The sequence below is a fragment of the Echinops telfairi genome, unplaced genomic scaffold, assembly GCF_000313985.2.
Source record: "Echinops telfairi isolate 266 unplaced genomic scaffold, ASM31398v2 ScPeMD7_4;HRSCAF=17, whole genome shotgun sequence".
Classification (NCBI taxonomy): domain Eukaryota; kingdom Metazoa; phylum Chordata; class Mammalia; order Afrosoricida; family Tenrecidae; genus Echinops; species Echinops telfairi.
The window spans coordinates 12277854-12305682 of record NW_022103900.1 but is presented as its reverse complement, the minus strand read 5'-3'; the positions used below and the strand labels follow the sequence as shown (position 1 = coordinate 12305682).

General features: G+C 39.0%; 1 protein-coding gene and 1 long non-coding RNA gene across 4 annotated transcripts in view; one reads left to right on the top strand and one right to left on the bottom strand.

Annotated features, from left to right (window-relative positions):
- The window catches only part of KCNH7 (potassium voltage-gated channel subfamily H member 7), a 508611-nt gene extending 480820 nt beyond the window's left edge, over positions 1-27791 (bottom strand). For all 3 annotated transcript variants that reach the window (XM_045299839.1, XM_045299843.1, XM_004703787.3), the window contains exons 1-2: positions 27515-27791; positions 25650-25880 (exon numbers count right to left, since the gene is read on the bottom strand). In XM_045299839.1, the coding sequence (XP_045155774.1) occupies positions 25650-25880; positions 27515-27590 (307 nt within the window). In that variant the 5' untranslated portion in view covers positions 27591-27791. The remainder of the gene's footprint in view (positions 1-25649; positions 25881-27514) is intronic.
- LOC123522751 overlaps positions 27649-27829 on the top strand; it is a 14639-nt gene continuing 14458 nt past the window's right edge. Inside the window, exon 1 of the long non-coding RNA XR_006680973.1 lies at positions 27649-27820. This is a non-coding gene — a long non-coding RNA (uncharacterized LOC123522751). The remainder of the gene's footprint in view (positions 27821-27829) is intronic.

The following is a 27829-nucleotide window of genomic DNA, read 5'->3' as shown; positions in this document are numbered from 1 at the left end:
ATTTTCTTCTCTTCGTTGAGTTAGCTTGTTTTTTTTTTAAATAAAAACCAATAAACAACATATGTCAGAAACTCCTTCTGAGTCTCATTATGCTCCAAGGATGTACACTTACACCACTATCCCAATGTCATTCATTACTGTACTTTCATAACTACTGGAAATGATTGTGATGTAAGGCTCTGCCTTTTTTGTTATCTCTTCATGATTATTGGGGTTATTCTAGTTCCTTAGCATTTTCATGTAACTTTGCAATTAGCTTAATTTATAGGAAATCATATCTGTTATAATTTATTTAGGATAGCACGTCAATTTGAAAACATTGCATATCTGTACAATATAGATATTTCTATTGATGATAAATAATGATGGCTCCATTTATTTATTTATACCTTAATTCTTTTTAGAAATGTTGGTGACTTTTTTTTGGAACAGATTTTCCATGAATTTAATTTTTATCCAGTTTTTTAGAATTTTATAAGCCAGAACTTTATTGAATCTTTCTTTTTTATTATTTTAATTATTTTATTAGTATACCATTCTTAATCATTTTCGTTGAATTTAATCTTTAGTATGTTATGCTTCTGATGGGAATCAAAGGGTTTTTACCAATTCCATTTTTCAATTTATTTCCTGATATAAATCAGTGGCTTTTTTTTACTACTTTTATTGGGAGCTCTTACATCTCTTATCACAAAGCATACATTCCTCCAATGTGTCAAGTACATGTGCACATATGCCGTCATCATCATTTCTAAAGCATTCCCTGCCCACTTGAGCCCAGATATCAGCTCCCCATTTCTTCCTCCTCAGTGACTTTTAAACTTACCAATTCTAGTTTAATTTTTATTACAATATCTGTTCTGTTCCAGCCAATTGTTGCAGCTACTGGGTCACTCTATCTAGTCATGGGCCCTCTTTGTTGTTTTTTTTTTCACTACTCCTCCACTTTACCAAGCATGATGTCCTTCTCCAGGGGCTGGTCTATCCTGATAATGTGTGTCAAGTAAATGAGAAGCAGCCTAGCCATCCTTGCCTCTAAGGAGCATTCTGGTCTTCCTTCTTCTAAGACAGATCTGATTACCCGATCCGACACAATCCACATAAAACCAGTGTGACAAGTACAGGAACAAAGGTGCTTCTGATCATGCTCTGAGAAGGGCACACGTCATGTACAAGTTCTACCAGATATCCCTTCATAACATGAATCATCAAAGAAATGAACGTTCATCAAACAAACCAAAACTGAACATCCCACCAAAATCCGGTCAGAGTATGATGTCCTGAAAGAAAGGAAAGACTAAGGAGCAGGTCCAGAGAAAACAAGAAAGATATTCCAGGCTGCTTCCGTCACCACTACGTGCTAGGAAACCTTGTGGAGTGTTTTAATATGGCCTATACGGTCTTCATTAGTCAGAATAAATGCAATTATAATGGGTTATAAAACAATTAATGGCAATGTATAACACTAGATTAAATCCTGAGTTGTTAAAAGCAATTAGCATGCATTTCAAATGGGGGGGGGGGAAACAAATTAGAGTAGAATTACTAATAATACTTCATCATTGTAAAATTCCCCGAATGAAATAACAACAACATGGTACTTTATGCAGGTTAATGGCCTTGCTCGAAAAATGAAAACCATTGAAGGTTTTAAGGATGAATGATTAATATGACTGCAAGTAATTTTCAAATAACTTCTCAAAACAACCAAACAGGCACAAAATAGCTAAATATAAGTTCACACACACACACACACACACACACACACCTACATTGTGGTGGTGTTCAGTTCTGTCTGTCAAGTCCATTCTGATGCATAGCAACCCTATGTACAAGAGACCGAAATAGCACCCAGTCCCGCACCATCCTCATAATGTTTATTCTGTCCCAGCCCATTGTACATTCAGCCACTGTGTCAATCTATCTAGTCAGGGACCTTCCCTTTTTCTCACTACTCCTCTACTTTACCAAGCAGGATGTCCTTCTCCAGGAACTAGTCTCCTGATAATACATGCCAAGCAAAGGGGAAGAGACCTAGCCATCCTTGCCTCTAAGCAGTATTCTGGCCTTACTCCTTCCAAGACAGCTGTTTGTTCTGTTGGCAGTCCGTAGTACTTTCAATGTTCTTTACCAACACCACCGTTCAAATCCATCATTTTTCTTTGGACTTCCTTATTCAATACCCAACTTTCACATGCATAGGAGGAAAGTGAAAATACCATGGCTCGGGTCAGGCACAGCTGAGTCCTCAATGTAATATTGTTACTTTTCAACACTTTAAAAGATTTCTTGTGCAGCAGAATTACACCATGAAGTGAATGCATCATCGAATCTATTGAGCATTCATTGTGGTTCCAAGCAAGGTAAAATCTTTGACAACTTCCATATTTTCTCCATTTACCATGATGTTACATATTGGTGCACATGTGAGGATTATGGTCTTGCTCGTAATCCAAATGGAGGGCTGCGATCCTTGATGTTCATCAAGGGTTTCAAGTCCTCCTCACTTACAGCAAGCAAGGTTGTGTCATCTGAATATCACAGGTTGTTTAGAATCCTTCCTCCAATCCTGATGCCACACTCCTCTTCATATAATCCTCTGATTATTTGCTCAGCACAAAGATCAGATAAATATGAGGAGTGGCTACAATCCTGATGCACACACATATATACATATATCTATTATACAGACAAATACAGAGTTATTAGAAACTATCACTGAATCTGTGGTGGTTGTTATAGAGAAATTCATTACAATACTTTTTGAAATGCTTTGTAGATCTGAATATTTTCAAAAATTGTAATTTGAATTAACAAAACACTGGCCCACATACAGTTTGGTGCCCCAAATGTTAGACTTGTTTCTGGGTAGATTTGACCCACTGATTCCAAAAGTGGCGCCAGTTTCCCCCTATCAGTTCTAGTTTGTGAGATATAGAACATTTTCCATGTGACATGCTCCCCTCAGCTCGTCCTTAAAAATCAGGATATTGTAACGTAGGATTTTGTAAATGAATAACTTTTACGCATGAAGAAACATTAAAAATTAAAATAAAGTAAGTTACAGGAAGATGTACTTATTTTATACCAAAAGGACGAGTTTCCAATAAAAACTCTCTAGTCATATGACACGCAAGAAGAAGTTCCTTTTGTAAAGCTGAAGGTGGGATCTTCCAGGACAATCCGACAAAAGATTCCAACCAGCATCTGTCATCATCTGTGCATCTCCTCTAACTTGCTATCTGGCTTCCACTGCTTTTGTGTCTTGAAGAAAATTGCACCTCGCTCTGTTTAAGTCACCACGGTTCTCTGGAAAGAGATCCAATGACTGTGCAGATAATGGACTCTAACACTCATGTTGCAGAATACTTGGAAACAAAGTGAAAATATATGAGTAATTTAAATGCATACATGACAAAATGTGAGTAATTTAAATACATATCTTTTCCATTCAATAAGAAAGGTAGTTATGACATCCTGATTCTGCAGATGATTTTAAAAGGCCACTAAAATTTTATAAATTCAGCTATATCTAAGAAACTAGAGTTGATGAGGTCTATTCATACATTTTCTTAACCAGAGCCCCCAATAACCCCAATACAGGTCTAAAAACCAGGCACTAAGGAAAAAACTTTTGTATTTTTTTGGTTAGCAAAATTAGATAAAAATCAATCCCTTCAGGATTTTTGAAAAACTCATAACCTAGTTAGCACATGAAAGTTGGTATTAAATTTTGCTTCTAAACTGCCAAGAATTGCTCACTGCTGTGTGCAAGTCGGGCTCATTATAAAGAGCAACATTGTCCTGTAATAAGGGGGTGAGGCAGAATGTGGGGGGAAAGAACAAGAAGAAATGACCTTAAAACAAGAATATCACATGCTGCTCTTGTTCATGGCTAACTTTTCATTATGGCATTGTGAAAAGGAATGCTGATTGAAATCCTGTTTTATCCTGGTTCACTAAAAGGGGGAAACATTTTTTAGTCAAAAGTTTAGCTAACAACTACAATGTAACTTCCATCTGCACCTACCATGCATATTCATCAATTGACATATTCCAGTGTACATTCATCCCATGGACTTTTATTCAGAAAATAGAAAGGGAAAGACCATAAATCAAGAGAAGAATAGACAAATCCGTGTGGCGAGAGCAAGCTCCCCTCTCTCCCTGACTGCCCATACTCTTCTGATGATGTTCACCTTGAACAACGGCCACCACAGCAAAGCGCGATTTAAAAGAAATCCCTGAATCCTGAAGGAGAAGATTTACAATTACTGTTGTTCAGAAATCTGTTTTGTTTTCTTGTTTGTTTGTTTTTCCTCGTGGGTTGTAATATTGCAAAAGCTAAATTTGTTTACAAACCCAATTGTCACAGACAAATATGATTTCACTTTATGCCTGGACTGGATCTTGAAAAATACAATGTGAGAATGCCATCTGTACTGTCTTTTAGCTTCTCCCTTTTCTCACTTCTTAGTGTGGATTTTTGAAATCTGCACATTCTCTTTAAATTTTGAGAGATGCATTTCTATTTAAATTCCTAAAAGTCAACATCTATGGATAGAAAGACTTACTTTTATTAAGTTTATTCATTTATAGTTTTTATTAGGTATGTTTCTGTTTTAATGTTATCTGGGGTTCATAATACACAGCCTTTATACAACAAAGTTTACAAGCAAAGCATGGCTAATTTTATCACTTCCTTACAAATAAACTATGACTAAGGACTGATTGACAAGGGAGTGGGGAGCAGAATGACGGTGCACATGTCCAGGGCACACCCATGCTATCTATTGACTCTTATAAAGCACTGTTGGCATTTGACAATGAACTCAAATCTTTTCATGTTTAGTCTATTGCTGCTTTCATGACTCATTGTGGCTGACAAAGCGGTTAAGGTTAATCCCTTTACTTTCAAAATAACTATTTGTAGATAGATTCATTTGTCGTCTTATTTCAAAGAGGTCAGCAGGTGCAATACGTTCTTTAGAGGGATTCTTAATTCATATTCTTCAGATTGTAAGATACCATCTTTGTCTACACAGTAAATATTTAGACATAGTACAAATGAAGATGCTCACCAGTTTGGGCAGCATAATAAGCGTTCTTGAAAAAAACCTGTGCTATAAAATAGTATTGATTTTTTAAACTCAATATACATTAGTAAATATATGTCAAACTTAGGGAGTCCATATAGTAGTGGGTGTCATTAGGTGACGTAGTCTGTTGCAACTAACTCTTAATGACCCTCTGTATGCCCAGCGGGAAGCACCACCTCTCTGATGCCACTCTCACAATGGTCCACGTGTGTGAGCCAACTGCTGCAACTACTGTGTCTATCCATCCTGTTGAGAGTCTTCCCCTTTTCCTTGCTTTATTTTGCTGACCCTCTACTTGACCCAGCATGATGACCTTTTTGAGAGTTTGGTCTTTACTGATAACATGTCCAAAATACATGGCATAAAGTCTTGCCATCTTCAATTCTACAAAGTGTTCTGGCTGTACTTCTTCCAAGACGGATTTGTCCATTCTTCTGGCAGCCTACCATCCTGTCAACATTCTTTGCTAACACCAAAATCTAGCTTATCTGAAACAGTCTTTTATTTTTCCCTTGTCAGCGTGTAATTAATATCGACTTCCACTTTCACTTTAAAAGTAACTCGGGTTTGGAAAATACATGATATGGCCACCTTAGCTGTGATACCATTATTTGGTTATTGTAAATATATGATTATTTTTTCAAGCTGATATATCTCAATGAATTTCTCACCTTTGTTTTAAATATGTTTCATCTGAATTCCACGCATTCCTAGGGGATGGAGGGTGGACCTGAACAAGTACTTCATTTCTAGGACTTACAGTACTTTGCCTTCCCGAAGACACTGGCTTCGGCAATACCATGCTGGAATTGGTTGCAACACCCCTACGCAGTGTTGTTGTTGAATGCCATCCATCAGCTTTGACTCGTGGCAATGCTAGGTGCAGCAGCACAAAACCCATCCGGCTGGCACTGTCCACACAATCCTTCTCATGATTGAGCCCATTAGGTAGCCATTGTGTTAATCCGTCATGTCGATAAACCAGAAACTTTTTAAGCACCCAAGCTGCTCAGCCAATCGACATGTTCTGGCTAACTACACCTGATATAAGTTTAAGCATTTCAAAGTAATTCCAAAAAATAAGACGAAATTTGGTTCCTGGAATTTCACAATTTAAATTTTCATTATTACTGCAGGTTTACTGATGACAAAGTTCGGTTTATAATTCTTAGTCAGTCACACATGGGATACCAAATTAATTTTGAGAACACACCGCGTGTAATTTTAATATATATTTTTCATTCAATTCCTTTTCACACTTCTTTTTTCTCTCCATATTATTTTATTTTTAACATTTGTATGATACCTAAAAAGTATCAGTGATCATAATTGCTCTAAGATATACTGCCATCAAGGGAATTCCAATTCATAGCAGCCCATAACAAAGAACTAGTCCTGATGGCTTATAAGGGGAAATCTTTAAGGAAGCGGATAGTTTCATCGTTCCCTGGAGGAGTAGCCGGTGAGTTCAGCTTGCTGACCTTCCCGTTAGCCGTCTAATGTTCAGTGCCTCCGATAAACTCATTCCCCACAAAACCCTGTCAAAGATGCCCTATTAGTCTCCCCATGCTGATTCTCTGATAGCAAGATTGAAGACAGCTGTTAAATAATGTGTGGAATGTCACACAGCTATCTGTTGTCACACGGGTTTAGATCTAGGCAACCTGGCTCCAGGCTTTCTTTCTTTCTTTCTTTATTTTAGTTTTCACTTGTTTTTTTAAATCACTTCATTGGGGATTCATACAACTCATCACAATCCATACATCCCTCCATGTGCCAAGCACATTTGCACATTTGTTGCCCTCATCATTCTCAAAACATTTTCTTTCTGCATTTTCTTTGAGCCCTTGGTATCAGCTCCTCATTTTTCCCCCTCCCTCCCTCACGAACCCTTGATAATTTATAAATTATTATTATTTTTTCATGTCTTACACTGACCAATGTTTCCCTTCACCCACTTTTCTGTTATCCATCCCACTGGGAGGGGTTTCTAGGTAGATCATTGTGATCAGTTTCCCCTTTCTCCCCCCACCTTCTCCTTACCCTCCTGGTATTGCTACTTCTCATTATTGGCCCTTGGGGATTTACCTGTGTCCTGGATTCCCTGTGTTTGTAGTTCTTATCTGTACCAGTGTATATCCTCTTGTCTAGCCAGATTTGTAAGGTAGAATTGGGATCATGATAGTGTGGGGGAGGAAGCATTAAAGAACTAGGGGAAAGTTGTATGTTTCATCATTGCTATACTGCACCCTGACTGGGTCGTCTCCTCCCCGTGACCATTCTGTAAGGGGATGTCCAGTTGCCTACAGATGGGCTTTGGGTCTCCACTCTGCACTCCCTCTCATTCACAATGGTATGATTTTTTTGTTATTCGATGACTGATACCTGACCCCATCCACAACTTGTGATCACACATGCTGGTGTGCTTCTTCCATGTGGGCTTGTTGCTTCTCAGCTACATGGCCACTTGTTTGTCTTCAAGCCTTTAAGACCCCAGATGCTATATATTTTGATAGCTGGGCACCATCAGCTTTCTTCACCACATTTGCTTATGCACCCACTTTGTCTTCAGCGATAGTGTCGGGAACGTGAGCATCATGGAATGCCAGTTTAATAGAACAAAGTGTTCTAGCATTGAGGGAGTACTTGAGTAGAGGCCCAATGTCCATCTGCTACCTTAATACCAAAGCTATAAATATATGCACATAGTTCTATTTACCCATCATCATTTATAAATATATTTACATATGTGCATGCCTGTATTTAGACCTCGATAAATGTGAGGACAGCCCTGAAGCTACAGCTCAGGGAGAGGGACACGTCTGATCAGAGCACTCGGGAGTAAATGAAAGGGGAGAAAGGGAGAGTGGAGCACATCCTGGCCCACAAAGCCTTGAAGACGATATGCCTGCTCAGAGGAGCTAATGCACAGAGAGGACCATATGGCTAGACTCACTATGAGAAAAGACATCCCTCACTGACTCATAGCCCTACAGGAGACAACATTGGAGACACAGTGAAGGAATTGGGCTCAATCTAACCCACCACACCGAGGCAAAACACTAAGGGCATACAACAGAACAGCAAGGGGAGCAGAGCAAGGAAGTCCTGAGGAAATAGCAAAAGCAGAATTGGGGGCCAGGACATGGCACCGTATCAGACTCTACCGGAAAATACTCCAAAAGGTCAACAAACAGACATGGAACTATTTACAGGCTTCTTTTTTTTCCCCCATTGGGCTTTTGTTGTTGTTTTCTTTTGTTTTGTTGCTTTTTTTTGTGCTCTGTCTTATTTTATTTTTTGTGCATATTATTATCTCTGCAGGTCTACTGGATAAGATAGGCAGGATAAACAATCTGGAGGAGAAAACAAAGGGACCGAAGGTTCCAGGGGGACATGTGAGAGAGGGAGAGGGGAACGGCAGTGGGTGTTAACAAACCCAGGGACAAGGGAACAACAAATGATCGTAATCGATGGTGAGGATGGTGTAGGAGGCCTGGTCGGGCTTGATCGAAGGCAATGTAACCGAAAGGAATTATTGAAACCCAAATGAAGGCTGAGCATGATAGTGGGACAAGAGGAAAGTAAAAGGAAATAGAGGAAAGACGTTATGTTTTTAACCACTATGAAACCCTGCCTCTTTATTGTCTTATTAAAGCAGGCGTTGGTCAAGAAACTACCTCCTCCTAATAACCAAGTAACTGATGATCAAAACCTAGCTTGATTTTTAGAATTTGCCTTGTGTTTTCATTTATTTATTTAAATAAATTATTGAGCAGCTACTCTGTTGAACAGCCCAAGCCATGCCTTGAGCACTGGAGAAAGAGGTGAATTTGAATTCTTTCTGCAACCCTCTAGAGATCAGTTCACAATCAGATAATGATATAACAGTGGCTATTACATTTTACTAGCCACAGAAAACACAGAAATTATGTTTACTGCCCCCAAAGCAGAAGATGATTGAGGTCCCAAAACCATAGGCCTATATGGCAGGAGGCATATTTTGGTCTAATTGCATTTAAGAAGATAAGTCTTGAAACTTAAAACACACAAACCCCTTACATTCAGAAATTGCTCATATTTTCTCTGCTAAGATTGGACTTGATTCCATTTATGTTCAGTAGCCTGTATTCAAATGGTAGCTTTATTTTATACAACTTGAATGATCTTTTGGCTCTGTTAAGTAAGCATTAGAGCACAGGGTCAGTTGAGACAGTCTGCTCTTGTAAAGAATTGCAGTCTTGGAAACTCTATATAAGGTTGCTATGAGTCTGAACAGACTCAATAACACGGGGCTTGGGTTTTTTGGCATGACCTTGAATAAATGTTACCTTTTATTTTCCACCTCTAAATTGAGACAATAGTAATGCCTATCTCATAGGAGGTTGTGAGAATTAGCTAAGAAATATATGAAGATTTTAGACAAATACTGGCACTGAGTATTCAGTAAATGGCATTTATTATCCATATCATTTACAGTGCTTAAGTTGCTTGCATTTAACCCATTTTGAGTTACTGAAATGCATACAAGCTGCTACAGAGAGGATTCAAATGCATTCATTAGATATCAGGCATGTGCAAATGTAAATAAAGTAATGAAAATCAACAACAATGGCAACAAAACAACCTCCAGTATCAGAATTTTTTCACTTGATGTTAAACTGAGAGGGAAGTCAACGTCCCACTGCCATCCTGTCACTTCCACTCATAGCCACCCCATGTGAGGCTCCCAAGTGGAGTTAGAGCAGGAGGGATTATTATAATCCTGGAATGAAGGAATTGGCAGCATAACTCAGAGCAGAAGGCTCTGCTGAGTTATATATCATGATGCCATTATTTTTACAAAATATACTCAGATTTTTTTAAATCTATGTTTCTTAGAATACTTAACAGAAGTTAACATGCATAATTTCTGCTAGGATAAAATCAAAATTCCAGGTATTTCTTTTGTTTATATAGTGTTAACTATTCCATCACGCAGATAAGTATTAAAAGACAAGACCAGCTTTCATAGCCACTCTTTATATTTTTAAAATCTTAAATTCTAATCCCTAATAGTCTACCTCAACTATTTAATCCTTCTCTTTGGGACAAGCAGCTAAAATATTACCAGTGATTTTTCATAGGTCCATGTAAGGAATCTTTGTTGCAATATTACTGTCTAAACTCTTCCACTTGAGACTCATCTTAATTCTGTAGCAGTGCCACAGCTCTGCCACACATGGAGCTGTATTTCCAAAGCAAGAATATGAATACAAAGAAAGGAAAATGTTATAAAACTCTTATGAGTAAAACTTCAGCAAACACAGTGCGTCCCTCACATTTTGAAGAGATTTAGAGGAACAACAAATGATGACAAGAGAACTGTTTCAAGTGAGTTATTCTCTGGAGGGAAATTCTTCCTGAAAGATATTGGCATCCTCCAGGACGCTAGTACTTAAAGCAAAATGTGGGGTAACTCACATTATACTCACATTGTCATGAATCTATTTAAAATATTGAAAATGGTGGGTATGAAATTTCAGTCGGACACCTCCTGCTCTTTCTGGAAACATGAACCGCCTAAACACAAATCCCACATGGAACAAGGACTGGACAGGTGATGCCTAACAGAAAGGTAAGACTTTGCATCCTCGTAGCAGTTTTGTGCAGTCCTTCACTCAGGGAGCACATTCTGAAAACAGCAATCTGGGAATCCATAAATCCTATGGAGTCAGGTGAAGTGACATTCATTATAAAGAACACCTGGAGGGAAGAGTCCAGAAGGAAGGCACAGCAGAAAGATCAGATTACCTGAACCCGGCATGTCTTGGTTCAGTAAGGCGGCATAGGAACAGAATGCTCTTTCCCTGAAGTCATTTCAATGGTATTATATTGGAATAAAGTTAGCAATTTATCTGATACGTATTGAGTTTTTGTTGCTTATGTATTTTCTCATGCTTTAGTAATTGGTTGCACCGGTGACATATAAGTACATTAAATTTGTGTTCCATAGTATTGTAGCAGGATGTTTATTTATTATGAATGTCTATCACTGTGTACCTGAGCATAACCAAACAATTTAAATCCAAACCACTGAATGAAAAGGCATTTTAGTAATCATTTCATCTTAATTTACATAGGTAATAAGAAATATTAAAAGTGCATTAAAATCCAATGTGTTCTAATTGAAGGAGAAAAAGTTCAAGGAAAGATGCTAAGTATAAATAGGAAAAAAGAGTAACATCATCAACGAGATGGATTGATATAGCCGTTGAAACAATTGGGTTGAAATACAGGAAGAGTTAAGAGAATTGCACAGGACCAGGTAAGGTAGTTTTCCCTGGTGTTGTACACAGGGTCACTAAGAGTCAGAACTGGCTGATGGCATATACCAATAACTACAATACTAGTATTCATTTCTGAATCTGAGGCTTGAAAAACTGTCAACAAGTTACTGAAATAAAAGTGTGAATGTAACAGCAGATTTTAAAAAGGGACCTCTAGTGAGAACAATAGGCAGTTCGAGAGCTCCCTGGCTAGGAAATCCTAAAAACCAAATATCCCAAAATCAACGCCATTGAACCCATGCCGACTCACAGCAACTCTTCAGGACAGGGTAGAACTGGCCCTGTGAGTGTCCGAGACTGGAACTCTTCATAGGAGTAGAAAGCTCTGTCATTCCTTCTCTTAGCAAACCCTAAATAATTCACCTCAAGTACTTGCTACGTGTGTTTTTCATAACCAATAAGGTTAAAAATAATGATTGGATAATAAAATATTATCTTAAACTGGATCAGCAATGCGTAGGAGAATAATAATAGGAAGTGTTATTATTATTATGTACAGGAATGGGTACATAAGTACATTCTTTCCTGGAGTATAATTTAATAAGAAGTACAAAAGGAGTATATTTTAAGGGGGGATAAAAAGACAGATGTACAACATAGACATACACATTCTTGGAATGTTCCATCCAATTGTGAAAAGTTGGAAACAGAAAGGTGCTCAACAATAGGGTATTGCTGGCAATATGCTGTTTTCATAAACGTAGTACTTTGTTTACATTAACTGCTCATGGAATAAATATTATGTATTCATTAAACTATTTTAACCTGAAGATTCATTGGTGAGAAACACAGGCAACAGTGTAGTGTATATGATGCTACCTTAGTCAGGAAAAAGTGTGTGTGCGTGTGTGCATGTGTGCGTGCGTGTGTGTCGTGCATGCGTGTGTAGAGAAAACATAGGCAGAATACACAGCATTGTACTAACAGTGACCCTCTCTTGTTTGCAAGAATCTAGGTCTTCTTTTTTGCCTATTAGCCATTTGAATTTTCTTTTTTCCTCCTCAGTGAAGGAAAATCACTTGGGAAGAGACCCTGAGAGATAATAAAGTTCTTGCTGTGTTGGTGAAATCCTGTATCAGGGTGTGACTGATGAAGCGTCTTCTCATACCATACAGGCCTTACAAACCCCATCCAGACCTCAGGGCTTGGGAAAAGAATCAAACGTTTTGGAACCCAGTGTGGAGAGGAGGCTAATTTCACTGTGGAGGGAGACAGTAGAAAAAGTCATCAAAATAATTGCAAGATTGGTATAATATTTTATTATGTGGTCCAACCTAGGAGAGCCACGGAGGCCTGGTTAGTGGAGTTCAGTAAACAGAGCCTATTTCATTGACCGGTGGGTACCATTTGGATTAGGGATCCATCTGGACCGAGCTGACTGTTGCTCTCTTTCCTACAGACTAACTGAAAAGATGGAATTAGTTGTCATGATTTTCTAGAAGATGATGCAGGTTTCAAACCTTAGGGGTGAAAAAAAAACCATCCCCTACTTTGTAATATGCAAATCAGATTAGTAAATTAATTTTTCTCAGTGAATTAAAAACATACATAGCTGATTAAAAGAATTGTCAAACCTAGCACAATGGCTGGCACATGATGTGGAATGGATGGATGAATGAATGAGTGGGATTTCTATAGACACGGTCTCCTCACATATATTCTCATCAGTGAGTAGGTCTAGTCTTAGATTCTGTTTTGGATCTGTTTCTTTTGCTCTATCTCTATTTTTTCTGTTTTTGTTTTGTTTTGCTTTTAAGTAAATTCCTCAGTAAGACCCTTCAAAGTGTTTAAATTTGGGTGGAAGAGGTAGGCATAAAAACAAATACTTACTGCTAACTCCATCATAATTTCATAAGTATTCTAACGGAGATGAAACAAAACAATACCCCACTGCCAGCCAGTAAATTCCCTCTCACAGCAACCCTACAGAGAGAGAACAGTGAAAATGTAGGATGTGTGGAAGACGGGCTAGGAGTCTTGGTGGCTTCGTGGGTTACACAATGGTCTGCTAACTGTAGAGTTGGCAGTTCAAACCATGAGCCCCTCCTCTGGAGGAAAAGGAGGCTTTACTCCGATAAAGGGTTACAGTCTTGGAAACCCTCGGGGCCAGTTCCTCCTGGGTCCTACAGGGTTGCTGAGTCAGAATCAACTCAGTGACAGTGAAAACCTGTGTGCTTTCAAGAAGACCTTGCAAAGAAGATGAGAGTGAAGCTGTGCCAGAGGTTGGCTAAAAGTAGAGAAGAGTGTTGTTGAAGAGTACAGGGCGAGCAGGAATCCCTCTCCCAAGCAGAGGAATTTCAGGAGGACTCTGGCTGCTGGGGTTACCCATGGACAGATGGTCTTAGGATGCAGAGGTAGATTTGTCTGACGTTTGGTTTCAGATAAAAATTGCAGGTGTTTTAAATAAACCAGAGACTTTCCATTCCAGTAACGTATGATCTCCCTTTTAAATACCAGCGGTAAATTTTGCTGACTCCCATGCCCTTGCCAAGAAACAAAGCTTTGCTGTGGGAAGGAGAGAGGGCACAATGAATCTCCCTGCGAGTGAGCTGCACTAATTATATGAATTTTGCTTCCTGGCTGCCTGGACAAAATAGTAGTAGCGGAAGGGCCCTTAACTAAATTTGCTCCCCAAATCTAAGGATGATATAATGTATAGTCCACTGGAATAATTAAAAATGTAAGAGCAGGAGATTTAAAACGAATGCAAAGATTGCCAGCATAAATTAGCTATCTTCATTTCAGTGAGATCTAACCCTCTCTCAGACATTCATTTTGTCTGTGACAGTCCTGTTTAAAAAGCAAAATAATAATAGTAGTATTACATTTAAAAAAAGTAAAATAATTGCTTTGTTGTATTACATGCATCGGTTTCAGAGCTCAGACAATAACTTTTTTTTTTTTATCTACAAATAAGAACTAGAGTCAGAACACACAGGATGGGGTAGAGTGAGGTTTAAATAAGGATATCCATTGGAACTAGTTTAATAAAATTTGGGAAGCTAGGTAAATCTCACCTCAACCTTAGTCTATAAAATTATCATGTTCCTTATATTCTCTGAACCCCACTTTAAATAGTCTATAAAATGGGATACTGTCTACTCCCCAAACTTTCATGAAAATCAGATTAAGCAATTTATATAAAAAGGCAGTCATAGAGCCAGTGATATTAAACAGAGCTCAAGGACTGTTATTCCTCTGATCCCTTGGAAGAAGATCTGAATTGGGTGGAGAGCTAGACTCCCTGGACCCCACCGGTGGGAAGTGAAATTTGGAGAGTAAGAAAGAGGCATTCAGAAGGGAATTTTGGAACTAATTTATGACAAAAACAGATAAAGAAAATAGGGCTTAGATGCCTTAATTAGGTGGTTGATTTAGGGATTGCATCTGGATTTGATTTTCTGGTCGGAAGACAATCTTCCTTCTCAACTGTGAGTCTTGATTATCAATAGCAATGAAATCAGATGATTGGACCAGCTCTGAGAGCCACTGTTCGTAGGGTAGCAAGTTGACACATCAGCCATCAACATCTGAAGGTACACAGTTGTGTATAAAATATAAGAATGAGTGCATAGCTAAAAATAACTGATTGGTATTACTAAAGAAAATGGGTTGTAGCTTTAGGATTATTTAGCAAACCTGAACATTCTTAACTAATTTAGCTAACAGAGTGACTGGAAACCAGATTTAAAACGAGGCACCCAGCACCCAGCACAGCATAGCTCTAACATGACTTTCCTCAAATTAATATGATTGCAGTCAGTCTATAAACTTCTTCAACTAAAACTCACTGCCTAGAGTCAGTTCTTCTCCTCGGGGACCTGTCGCATGGGGGAGAACTGTTCTTATCGGTTTCTGAGACAGAACTCTTTGTGGGACTAGTGAGCCCACCCTTCTTGGAATGTAATACGTGGCCTTATGTAGGACAAATGGTTATTTGCTTGTTGGTTTTCTAGTATCATGCTCGTATCCCTCAAAACCCACTACCCTGAGTCCATTCCAACTCATACTGACATTACAGAACAGAGAAGAGCTGTTCCATCGAGTTTCTGATACTGCACATCTTCGTGGGAGCTTCATCTTTCTCTGTGGAATTTCTGGTGGCTTTGAACTTCTGGCCTTGTGGTTATCAGCCCAATGCTTCTTTAATCCACTGAGCCTCTAGGGATGATTTAGTATTACACACACACGTGTGTGTGTGTTCTAAGTTTTGTGCTTTAAGAGATCATTTATAAAGTCACAACTGATTTTATACATTCACTGTTATCAGAACCATCCTCGGGTAATTATCATAGGCTTTACTGAACAGGAAATAGAAAAGGAGCCCTGCTGGCACAGTCGTTACTCCTTGAGCTGCTACCTAAAAGGTGAGCAATCCAAAATCACCAGCTGCTTTGCAAGAGAAGGACAAAGTTCTCTATTCCCACAAAGAACTGCGGTCTTGGAAAACCATAGGAGCAGTTTTACCCTATCTGTAGGGGCACCATGAGTTGGAATCAACTTGATGGCAGTGAGCTTTGTTTCGTTTTTAGTGAATGGAGACCTTGGTGGGTTGCTAACAAAGTCCAGCAGTTCAAAACCACCAGCATCTCTATGGGGGAAAAAATGAAGCATTATACTTCCATAAAGATGAACACTCTCAGAAATTCTTAAGGGCAGTTTTACCCTGTTCTCTAGGCTCACTGTGAGTTGGAATGGACTTAAAGGCAGTGAGTTGTTGGTGTTTTTACTGAATTGAAGAAGGGTATGTTAAGCCCGGAAGTCCATGGTTTCCACAAAGGGACAGTCATCTTGTATTGGGCTCATAAAGTTATTACATGCTCCTCATCATCAATAGTTCAAACATTGTGCTTGAGTTAATAATTCTCTGCCCAAACAAACCAAACAACAATCACATAGTCAATAAAAGCACTCATAATGATCCCCAAGAAGAAGGGGACAGGAAATGGAAAGCAATAAAACCGGCTGGATTGAGAGTCCATCTGCCCATTGCTACTGAAGGTTCATCCTGGAAGAAAAAGCAGGTCCCCGAAGCAGCATGGCTCTGCGAGCCTCGAATGCCCTGATGGGAGTGGTCTAGTTTGAGACCATTTTACAAGCTAAGCCCACGAAGAGCAGAAATGCATCCACAATCTTTTCTCAACCCTCCTCCCGATTCTTTCCCATCAAGCACCATCAAGGTTAGCTGAACCCACAGTCAGAAGGAAAAAGGGATGGAAATAGTCTATAAACCAATGGGAGCAAGAAAGGACCTGTTTGTACATAGGCAGAACCATTTGAAAGGAGCTGTCCACAGGAAGAGCACCTCTATTTTTGTGTGTTATTCCAAAATGACAATGAGAAGAGAAATGTGTTAGAGAAGTCTGCCACTTTGTTTTCCTGTAGCACACCTGTAACTGAGGGCAATCCAACTTTCTGAATTGCTCAGTAATAGGATATATTTCCTCACTATGATGATTAATGACTTATTGCTGCCAGACTCTCATTGCTTTTTGGCAATTCAGTACTATTGATAAATGCAAACAGCAACGTGTGAAGACGAAACATTAACTGGATGAGGATGATAAATAAGTGAATCAACAAATAAACCTTATTATTTTAACATTTACTCCCATAAATTGTGTGGCCCTGAAATCAACACTTCATAGTCCATTAAGAATTTTCAAGAAAAACTCAGAGGAACAAGAGAGTACTGGATACAAAATGCCAATACTTGAGAATTTATGAAAGCAATTGAGCCACCATGTCAAATACCCCAAAGGAGTCAAGTAAGGAAAGAATAGAGCTTTGGATTTGATGATTAGTGTCAGAGACATGAGTGGGAGTCACCCTGCTGGACTGGTAAATGAGTGGTCCTTGGTGCCTAGGTAACTGATTAACTTTATTTATAAAATAGTTGCATAGCTATTTGTACAATCACTGGTTAAATCATTTTCTTTAGTACTTTCACTTATTGCACAATGCAATAAATGGCCACATATTAAATTAGGGATATATTGCATTGAAATAAGAAAACTGAGAAAAATCAAAATATCCCACTACCTCTCCACTTGCACGGAGTCTCTGCCAACACACAGCAGGCTGTGTAGGGTTATCTGGGTTGTGATGCTTTACTGGAGCAGGTAGCCTCATCTTTTTCCCATGGAGAGACTGGTGCATTTGAACTGCCTGCCTTACGGTTAGTAGTCCAACTCTTACCCAATGGGGCCACAGGGGCTTCTTCACACTTTCTGTATGGCTCACTTTGCCCATCATCTCCTGACCATAATCCTTTTCAACTTTCCTCGGCTCCATGGTCTATTTCTCATCCTCTCTTGATTCTGAGCACCCACTTGATACCTAACCACTCTTCTAGACTCAGACATTCATAAGACATGGTCTTTCCTTTGGAGAATATTAAAAATAGAATTAGCTGTGATGTCATATAATAACATGTAGCACACTCCTGGTGTTGCACTGGAATGAAGAACCAAGCACAATAGGGAAACGAGAAGATCAAAGTTATGCTGCAGAGCAGGTAGTGGGGGCATCAGGAAAAGAAGTATTTTTATCTGTCTATAGAATTGTGATGAGGGTTTCATTCAGGTGCGGAGCTGAGGTGGGGCAATGCGTACAGAGAGATTTTCAAAATGTTTAATTATTGATAAATAAAACCTTTGGAAGGATGAGCAAAGTTCTGCTGTTGTTGGGTGTCATTGAGTTGCTTCCAACTTACAACACCTCTGAATGCAAAAGCACAGAACATCAGCCAGGTGTGTGCCTGGTTCTGATGTTCAAGTCCATTGCCGCAGCTGCTGTGTCAGTCCATCTTGTCGAGGGGCTTCCTCTTTTCCTCCTACCCTCTACTTTACCCAGCATGAAGTCCTTCCCCGGGAACTGGTCTCTTTTGACCACATGTCCAAAGTGCCTGAGACAAAGTCTCATCGTCCTTGCCTCTAAGGAACATTCTGGCTGTGCTTCTTCCAAAACAGATGTTTGTTCTTTTGGAAGTCCCTGGCACTTCCAACATTCCTCAACAGTGCTATAATTCAAATGCGTAGATTCCACTTCGGACTTCCTTATTTAATATCCAAATTTCGCATGCATATGAGGTGACTGAAAATGCCCTAGGTTGGGTCAGGTGCACCTTAGTGCTCAAAGTAACCTCTTGCTTTGCAACAGTTTAAAGAGGCCTTGTGCAGCAGAGTGCTGCCTCCGTGAGGCTCTGATGAAATCTGTTCACTTGGGGTGACGCTGCTGCTATTTGAAATATTGGTGACACAGCAAAACGCGAGCCACCACAGTATGACAGACACGTGGCGGAAGCAAAGTGTTAGTTAGTGGCATAAAAATGCATGGTCTAGTTGAGAACTTTAAGAAATCAAATGTGATAGGAACATACGGTCTATGGGAACCTTGGAAAGTTTTTCACTTAATTGATATTTATTAATAAGCACATATTACTATAAGAAATCGCGCAAGAAATGCATTACAGATTTTCCCACCGCATTCAGCCATTCAACAAGCATCTGATAGATGTTATATTCTAAATGTGTATCAGAAAACAGAGGTCTCCAAAACTTAGGCTTGGTCAAGTTCACCGAGCTGAGTATCAGATCGAGGAATCAAGCTTGGATTCCCTACATGGATCCTACTGGAAATGTACCGATGTCCTACAAATGTCCTGCGAAGGACTCTAGAACTTTCACAAAGTCAAGCAGGTTTCTCAGCCGATATATGGTATAATGTGCGCTGAGCAACAGCACGGCAAGTTGTTACGGGCTCAGGATTCCTTAATTGCATGATTTGGCAAGTTATTCAGGTCCCTGGGACTTCGTGGTCTTCTCGTAGGATGAGGGTAATAAGAGTACACACCTTATGAGATTGTTCATGTGCATCACATGAACATGAATTTCACTGGCAGTGACGCTCTCTCTGAGTCAGTCTCAGTATCCTTGATTTGTCTTTCAGGAATAGCTCAGTGATGCCACTGTGGAAAACTGATTAGAGAGGAAGGAAAACTCAAGAGTTCAAACCTCCAGACAAAGGACTCGGAGGGCTTCCACCAAGGGACTGGCTGGAGAAGCGGATGTAACATTGAAAGGTACGTTCGATGTAAAGATTGGAAGGGTTGGTAACAATTGCATTTAGAACGCAGGGGGAGAGAAACAAAAGACACAAACAAAAACAGAAAACCACACTGAGGTGTCTAATTTAGACAGGCAGAGGCGTGGTAATACCTCAACCCCTCACACTCCAACTGCCCCCTCCCTGTGGCCCAGCTATCCTAGGACGCTCCTTACTGGATGTCTGCCAGCAATTTTCTCTGGCTGGCTGCCAGCAAGTTATTCAGTGACTATTTATAACAGACACAAGAGTCAAGTAGAAGCAAGTTCCTCCTACTGAAGCTTCGCCTATCCGGTAGCCCTAAAATGACCCTGGTCTTAAGCCCCCTGGATGTGAAAATAACTGAGTGGTTATCTCGCAGCATGGCTCCTTTTTAGCACCAGGAATGCTTAAAGTTATAGGGCCGGCAGGTGGTGAAAAGGGATGGATGAGCCGAGATGATTGAGATTACCCACAGTTTCAGGACACATTGGGTTCATGCAGGACAGAGCCAAAATACGGTTTTCAAAATGCGAGTAGAGGTTTATCTCAAGGATTCCTTTTTATCGGCAAACACAACCGATCGTATTTAAATGCTATAGCCAGAGTTCATGTTATCATGTTTAGGTACATAGAAATTACTGAGGAGTGTGGGGATTACTATGGTTACAATTAACTGATTTATTGCATTGGACAAATCTGCTGCACAAGATTCCTTTAGTGTTTTAAAAGAGGAAGGATTTATCTTTGAGGGCTTAGGTGCACCTGCCCAAACCCTGGGTATTTCAATGCTTCATGTGCATCTGGAACTTGGGCGAGAAATAAGTAAAGATTGTAGAAAAATTGATTTATTTGAATTATGGTGCAGGCAAAGAATATTGAAAATACCACAGAATGCCTGGAGAACATACAACGCTGTTCTGGAAGGAATGTAGTCTCAATGCTCCTTAGAAGCAGGGACGGTGAGACTCTATCCCAAGTGCCTTGGACAAGTTATCAGGAGAGACCAGTCCCCGGAATAGATCATCATGCTTGGTAAAGCAGAAAGTCAAGGGAAAAGTGCAAGACCCATAGGAAAATGAATTCATCCAGTGACCAAAAGAACCTGCTCAAACATATCCACAATGGCGCGGATGGCTCAGGAATGGGCACTGGTTTGTTTTATGGAGCATAGGGTCGCTGTGGGTCCAAGCCTAACAATAAAATTGTCACAATCTTCTGCTCATTAAAATATTCAAATGTAGAACTATGAAATTAAAATTAATTCCAGGAACAAATTCGAGGCAGCACACTACTGAAATATCATTCTCATTGCTTGAATTGCACACACATACAATGTATTTCTGTCCTAGTCTAAAAACTAGCATTCGTCTCTACTAATAATCTAGGATTTAGGGGAGCTAAACATTTAATACGCCTACAACACATATAACGCTTTATCCTAGGATTTATGTCAGACTATTAAAACTTTAATGAAGCTCAATTTCTCTTCATCGAGTTATTATTAAGCAGAAAGGACAAAAGGTAGCAGTATATATATGTACCTCAAGATATTCATTTCTGAGTTGAGATGTAGATACTGAGGGGTAATTGACCCTAAGTTCTAAAGCTTTCTTTTCTAGGAAGCCTTTTTCATTTTAGAGTTTATATATTCTTTTTTTTAGAAAGCAATTTCTTGAGAACATCTTGAGCCTTGGGAGATAGACACTCCACAGCTATACTAACATTATGACTTCGCAGCCCATCACACTACCAGGACACTTTCAGGGTTGCAAAAATGGTTAAGTACATGAAAGATTTCCGATTTCCACAGAGGTATTTTGGAGGAGAGAGCTGGTGATCTGCCTTTTGAAAACCCTTTAAGGCAGCTACGGTCTGCACATGAGTCAGTACCGATTTGACAGCAACAAACAACAGTTCCTATTACTAAGCAAAGTGAGTGATGACCACAAGCCAGGAGTCCCAAAAGGGTTTCAATTCTTCAAAGAATACAAAATCCTTCACTTGATAAGCATGTGAACTTTTACACATAGTAATGCAGCGCTCACAGTGAGGTTTGCTCGGTACTGTCCAACCAAGACCTTTTCTGAGTTTAGCTGAAATGAACATTGCTTCGATGACTTTGTGCTGCTCCCAATCTGAGTGGTATCCTGTTCAGCTCCTTTTTATCTTTTAGTTCTTTAAGCAGCATTAATGATAGGAAAAGTAGCCCTGTGCGTTTCTGATTTGTTAACACAGTTGCCATCGCTTTGGGTCTGAAGGAACGATCGCAAACTATAAGAACACCCTTACAGTTCTCACACAACAAAATATGTATGAATTACTGAGTGGAAAGCTAATATACTCTGTCAACTTTCAAACAAACTACAACTTAAAAAAATAAAATTCAGACATTTCAACCATAATTCCTTAGAGTAATGACCTTTCTTTTTCTTGGTGAAACTTACTTTTATATTCCAAATATTTAGAGTTGCTAAATATTAAGATTAGCATCCCATATTAACACATCCTTAAAGTGGTTTAGCATTTTGACTAGCTAGCTTTATTCTATTATACGCCCAAATCAGGTAAGCTGTAAATTAAGGGATGACCTAGTACACTTTTCTGTTTCCCTACTACTAATATCCTCTCCAAAACCATGAACCCATTAGCAATTGAAATATTTGCTGTTTCCCCAACACTGCTGCTAGTCAGGTAGTATGTTATTAAATATATGCTCCCCTTTATATATGCCTCTGTGAAATTGTAATTTTGCATAATTAGAGGTTTATGTCAAAAGATTTACAGTTTTATCACCTGAAGTAATACTTCACAGCTGCCAAGAGTGATTTGTGAAGTCATGACTCAAATTGTAGAATAGAATCCTCAGAGGGAGGGGTGTCAAATATTTCTACTGCAGTTAACTGGGGTTTTAAAATTTTTATATTCTGATAAACAACCCTTCTGATGCAATCTCATGAAATCACATTAAAAGAGCATAGTAGGGAATGTTGCTTCACAATGGGGATCATGCCGCTCGCTGTACACTGTATCAATTTGAACGCATGGCGCAGGCCATGGATTTGGACTGTTCACAAAGCCTCTGGGCACCATTGAAAAACAAGCTTTTGTGATTAATACTTTGCCCATATTTTTGCTACTCTCATAGGAGTAAACAGGAAAAACAAATGGAGCAGAATATCTCAACTTGTTAATTTGCTCATTGTGCATATGATATCACTCCTCATATTCCGGTGAAATACTGAATAACAGAATGAAGAAAGGGCACATTCACTGGGTTCTGTCAAGAACCACTTGCAAGCACATTATCTTCATAAGAGAGTCATCAGCAAACTTTGTGAGACAAACCAGGGGAAATGATGATTTCTTCCCTTTCCTGCTTTTATAAATGCAGAGGGGTTAGCAGCTCTTTAAGAGGCAAACCATTCAAAGTATTTAAACTTTCAAGCCCTGATTTATTTGTAGTTGCCGTGAGAATAAAACCGATAAACTCTGAAGATTCTATTCAAGGTAAGTGTGCAAGTAATGAAAGTTCAAGTTTATGACACTCAAAGCAAATAAGCAAGACTGTATCTTCAGATTCTAAAAAGGTCATTCAAATTAGCTTTTTGTTTTTGTTTTTTACATTGGGGAAAGAAAAGGAAGGAAGGTGCTTGACCCATCACTTCAATTCCCACATAAGATGACACTAAACAGACAGAGATTATCATTAACGCTAACGATATCCAAGGTTTTGTAGATTAAATAACATCTAAAAATGAAGCCAACAGAAGTCAAATTGTCACCAAATGTAGATGTTCCTATGTCTAAACAAACAAATAAGAATTCCCTGCTAACAATACGGAAATTTTAATTTGTATAGCACAACAAAAAACTCAGGAGGATTTGTATTATTCAACCCACTATCATCTTCACTATACGTATATGTTTTTACACTCATGCTTGCTTTCACCTTGAATTATTTTTAAGTGTTTGCTACACTCACATTATGCAAGTTAACCAGCTTTCGATGGACCACCCTTACTCTTTCAGGGTAATAAATTAAACTTCCATAGGAAAACACTTTCTGAAAAATATGGTTAGGTTCATTTTATTTGGAGAGTTTGGGGTAATTGTAAACATCAATTATGTAAGTTGATAAAAAAACGTCTGAAATCGCCCTCCAAAATTAATAACCCAGCATGTCTCAACATTTCCTGTAGCAACCACAGTGTAGGCTGTGTCAACATCATGTTAGATAATCAGATGAAGAAAAAAGAATACCAGACACTGAAATCATTCTGAAAGTCCAGATTGTTGGCATCAGAGCACGAGCTGCATTTGGATAGTGAGAGCTTCAGTCCAAGAAATGCTTTCAAGACAAAGGATCAATTAGGCTATTTCTAGTCTGGCAACCAAACTAATTGAAGAGTGAAAAAACATTAGGAAAAAACTTAAAAAGTGATGTCTACGCTGTTTGATACAATCATATCATTTTTCCTAGATTAAGCTAAACTTAGACAAATCTGTTTATTTCCAATAATAGGTTGTTGAGTATACACACTCAAATAAATCCTAAAAATATTCAATTATCATGTAATTATAAGAAGGTAACAGGAAGAATTAAACCTTTTCCCTGCTGGAATTTTTCCTCTGTAGCTTACCAAATGATGAGTCATTATATGATCTAAGCTACAGTATATCACACATTTATAAAAGTCTAAGATTTTCAAATTCTAGACAGTATGCTATGCCTTTACCTCATTAATTTCTTTCAATCAAGAAGAACTAAATCAATGATGATATGATATCAGGAAAATTAAGTGCATGTTTCCCTAGTTTTTAATTGACTTATCTTTAAGCCAACTGTCATTCAGTGTGCACCTTTGAGAATGTACATATGAGTATACAGGCTCCCCCCTCACTATTCAAAAATACAGAATTCCTATGAAACATTCTTTAAGGCAAAAATGACATAAAAGGGAGAAACAATTGCCATTAATGTATATTAGAAACCATGACAGTCCTCACATCCAAAAAGTAACCTAAAAATCACATCAATGAGCACATAAAACCTAACATAACACTAGCACGCAGTGTTCACATGCATAGTTGAAAGCGATGGTGCTCAGAAGCTGAGATGCTGAGTGTAGTCCCTGATGAAGGGTCTTGAAGACACCACTCTCCCCACTACTCTTGAATGCTCACTGCAAAGCAAAGCTGAATGCTAGTTTCTCTTTGCCTTATTTCAGGAAAGCAAAAACCCTCTTTGGATTTCTTTCTATCAGCAAAAGCAGTCTTTCCTAAAAGCAAAGTGGTGTAAAATAAACTTTTTAAAAGTGGGGGATATTTCATACACATGAGTATGTGCAGAGTATGATTTGTGCATAAAAGCGCATTAAATGTATGTTTTTAAAACCTTTATATTTATGCTTCCATTGCAAATTTGAAAGGTGGAAAAGTGTCCTTGAAGTTGAGGTATGACCTTAAAGTTTGAAGCCTCAGTTTTGTTGCAGCAGTGAAAATGAATACACATACTTCTACGAGTCTTTTCTCCATTTCTTACATCAGGACAAAAGCTGATTTTAACCACCTTTATTGTTTGAAAATACCTAAGGCTATTGGATCAATTTCAGGAACCCCTATATGTCACACTCAGTCTTGCATAAAATGGAGCAGAAGAAACCAGAGGTGTTGTCTATCAAGTAAAGCTGAGTATCCAAGAAACATTTATGATATTACTAAAATTGCTTCAGTTAGACAGTTTTCAACAAGACTTGCATTGTGGAATAATTTCAAATTTAAGCACCTAAAGCTCTTTACATTCCGCTCTAAGCAAACACAAATCAAAGCAAACAGTAAATTATTACACTTCATACCATTGCTTAGAGAGGTGAAGGTAAGAGTAATTTGCAGCATTTTGCCCTGGTTGGCACTAGGTTACTGCACTTTGGAGAGAGTTCAGATAGAGCTGCCTTCTTCAAAGAAAAAATTTCTATAGTCCACTAATGGATCTTAAAATACTACAAATAAATCTTATAGCCACCAAACAGTTGAAGTTTCTCAACATATAAACTTTCAGTCATCATTTTTCTACATTTCATTTCAATGGAATCAAATGGGCAAATACAAGGAATCCTGAATGGGTACACGTTACCGTTCTTGTGATAGTATGTGACCTCCACTTTCCTCTCTTCCGATCCCAGCAACGCTTGAGCAATTTGGGCAATATCATGCCTCTTGGTCTCGGGTCCATGGAGAAAGTCACAGGTGCAAGGCTTCTGCATGACATCTGGCCTGGAGAAACCAGTCATCTCGCAGAACCCATCATTGCAGTAGATGATGGCACAGTTCTGCACTCTGGCATTTGCAATGATAAATTTTTTATCTGTAATAATAAAAACAGGAAGGCATCTTTACAAAAGCTTTTTACAGGATTCTCATAAACACTGGGGAAATGTGTTGCATGATAGGAGGTTTGAAATTTAGGTACACCCCCAAATTTCTAACTGCTTAGAGCGTTACAAAAAGAAGAAGAAGAAAAAACTCTTGGAATGAATGGGCCAGAGTGATTCTAACAAAAGAATGAAAGTATCACTCTCCAAATTATGAGAACGTAATTTCCCGAATAGTTCAGGTCTCAAACCCTGCTAGTCCCAGGGTAACCAAAGAACTCTAGGCACAAACAGCCATTAATTTTATGGCAAATAATTTCAAAGTCAAAACAGTGAAAGATCCTGTAACTGTCAGATTTCTTACTTCAACCTTGGTTATTCCTTGGAATACAACTTTCTCAAAGTAGCTATGATTCTTAGATTTGGGTTTTTTTCTGTCCCTCTAATGCATCCCACATTATGAAAAAAAATTAGTCTTTGCCACATGATTTCAAATTTCTTAGCAGTGTGATGATGCGAAGGCTCACCTTTTCCTAGGTTATGTTTTCCAGAAGATAAAAACAGTTACACCATACCGTAAATGTGATAAAACTTTAAAATATTTTCGCTTTTACCTTGAATTGGGAAAACGTTGAGTTTTTGTATAATAAAAATTTTAATACAGAAGGTTTGTTAATTATAGTCAGATGGTATTTACTTCTCCAGATAAAATGTGAAAGAGAATACACAAGTTCATTTGGAGCACAAGTTACCAGATCCTTACAACATTAAGCAAATTTATAATATTATATGATATAATGCCTAACAACAGTAAATTATGCAACATGATTTCAAATAACCATATGTTCATGTGGTTACAAGTAAGGGTCAATATAAGTTAGCAAATACAGGATCTCAAACTAATATATTTATGTAACACTGATAATTATAATTAACTCCACATGAGAACATTAAACTTCTCCACATTTATTCTTGGTGGGATTTACTTATTACACCTCAATTTCTAAATTTCTAGGTGGAAATTTTAAGAGGATAATAAAAGGGCCAGAAATAGATCTTTTAAATAATGAGCTACTTGTCTGGGGATCCAGCCTGAACCGGTTATGGTTTATCCAAATGCCCCTGCTTGGGGTATATTTGCATTGATTTAATGCAAAGTTTAGCTTCTGTCAAGTAAAGGCCAGCAAGCTTCCCAGGTATGGCACAGCCCAGCAATTCAGTCAAGGCAAATATAGTTTGTATAGCCATTTGCATCGCTGCTTTGCCTGCTCCTGACTTTGAAAAAGTCTACCCTACAAACAGCATCAACATGCAAACCCAGGCTACCCTGGCACGTTCCCTTTAAGATAGTAGACTAGTAGGACCTTAAGTAGCAAGCAGGATAATGGAGCAGGGGGAGAGGAGGGATCAAATTGCCTGTTATAATGGAAACCGTAATCTAAAATGTAAATCAAAATTAATATCAGGGAGGACACTCCAGCTGCCAGTCGAACCTCCTGGCTCGGTATCTCAGCGTCTAAGTTGACAGAGCCTGGAGTTGCCGCTTTCCACGGTTTGGAAGCGGTGGACGCCAAGTGCACTATCAAAGCAGAGAGCAAGGGAGAGAGAAGAGAACAAATAAACTTACTTTGCCCTTCAAATTTCCGAATGATGGTCCCCAGAAATGTGTTTTGTGGTGCCACATGCCCCCTGCGAACAGGCATGTTGACCCAGTCTTCGGAGGAGCGCGCCCCGCGAGCTCCGGAGTTCTCCCGGGATCTCTCGGCCGCTAGAGCCCAGGCCAGCGCGCCAGCCGCGCTTTGTGCCCGAGCATCCTCTTCGGAAACCGGCGATCTCTCCCCATTAGCAGCACCGCTCTGGACCCGCCGTCCCCTCCGGAGTCCAAGCCATTCCCCTCACCTCCCGGAGGGGGCCTTGCACCGGACTGCGGCGGGTGAGCGGG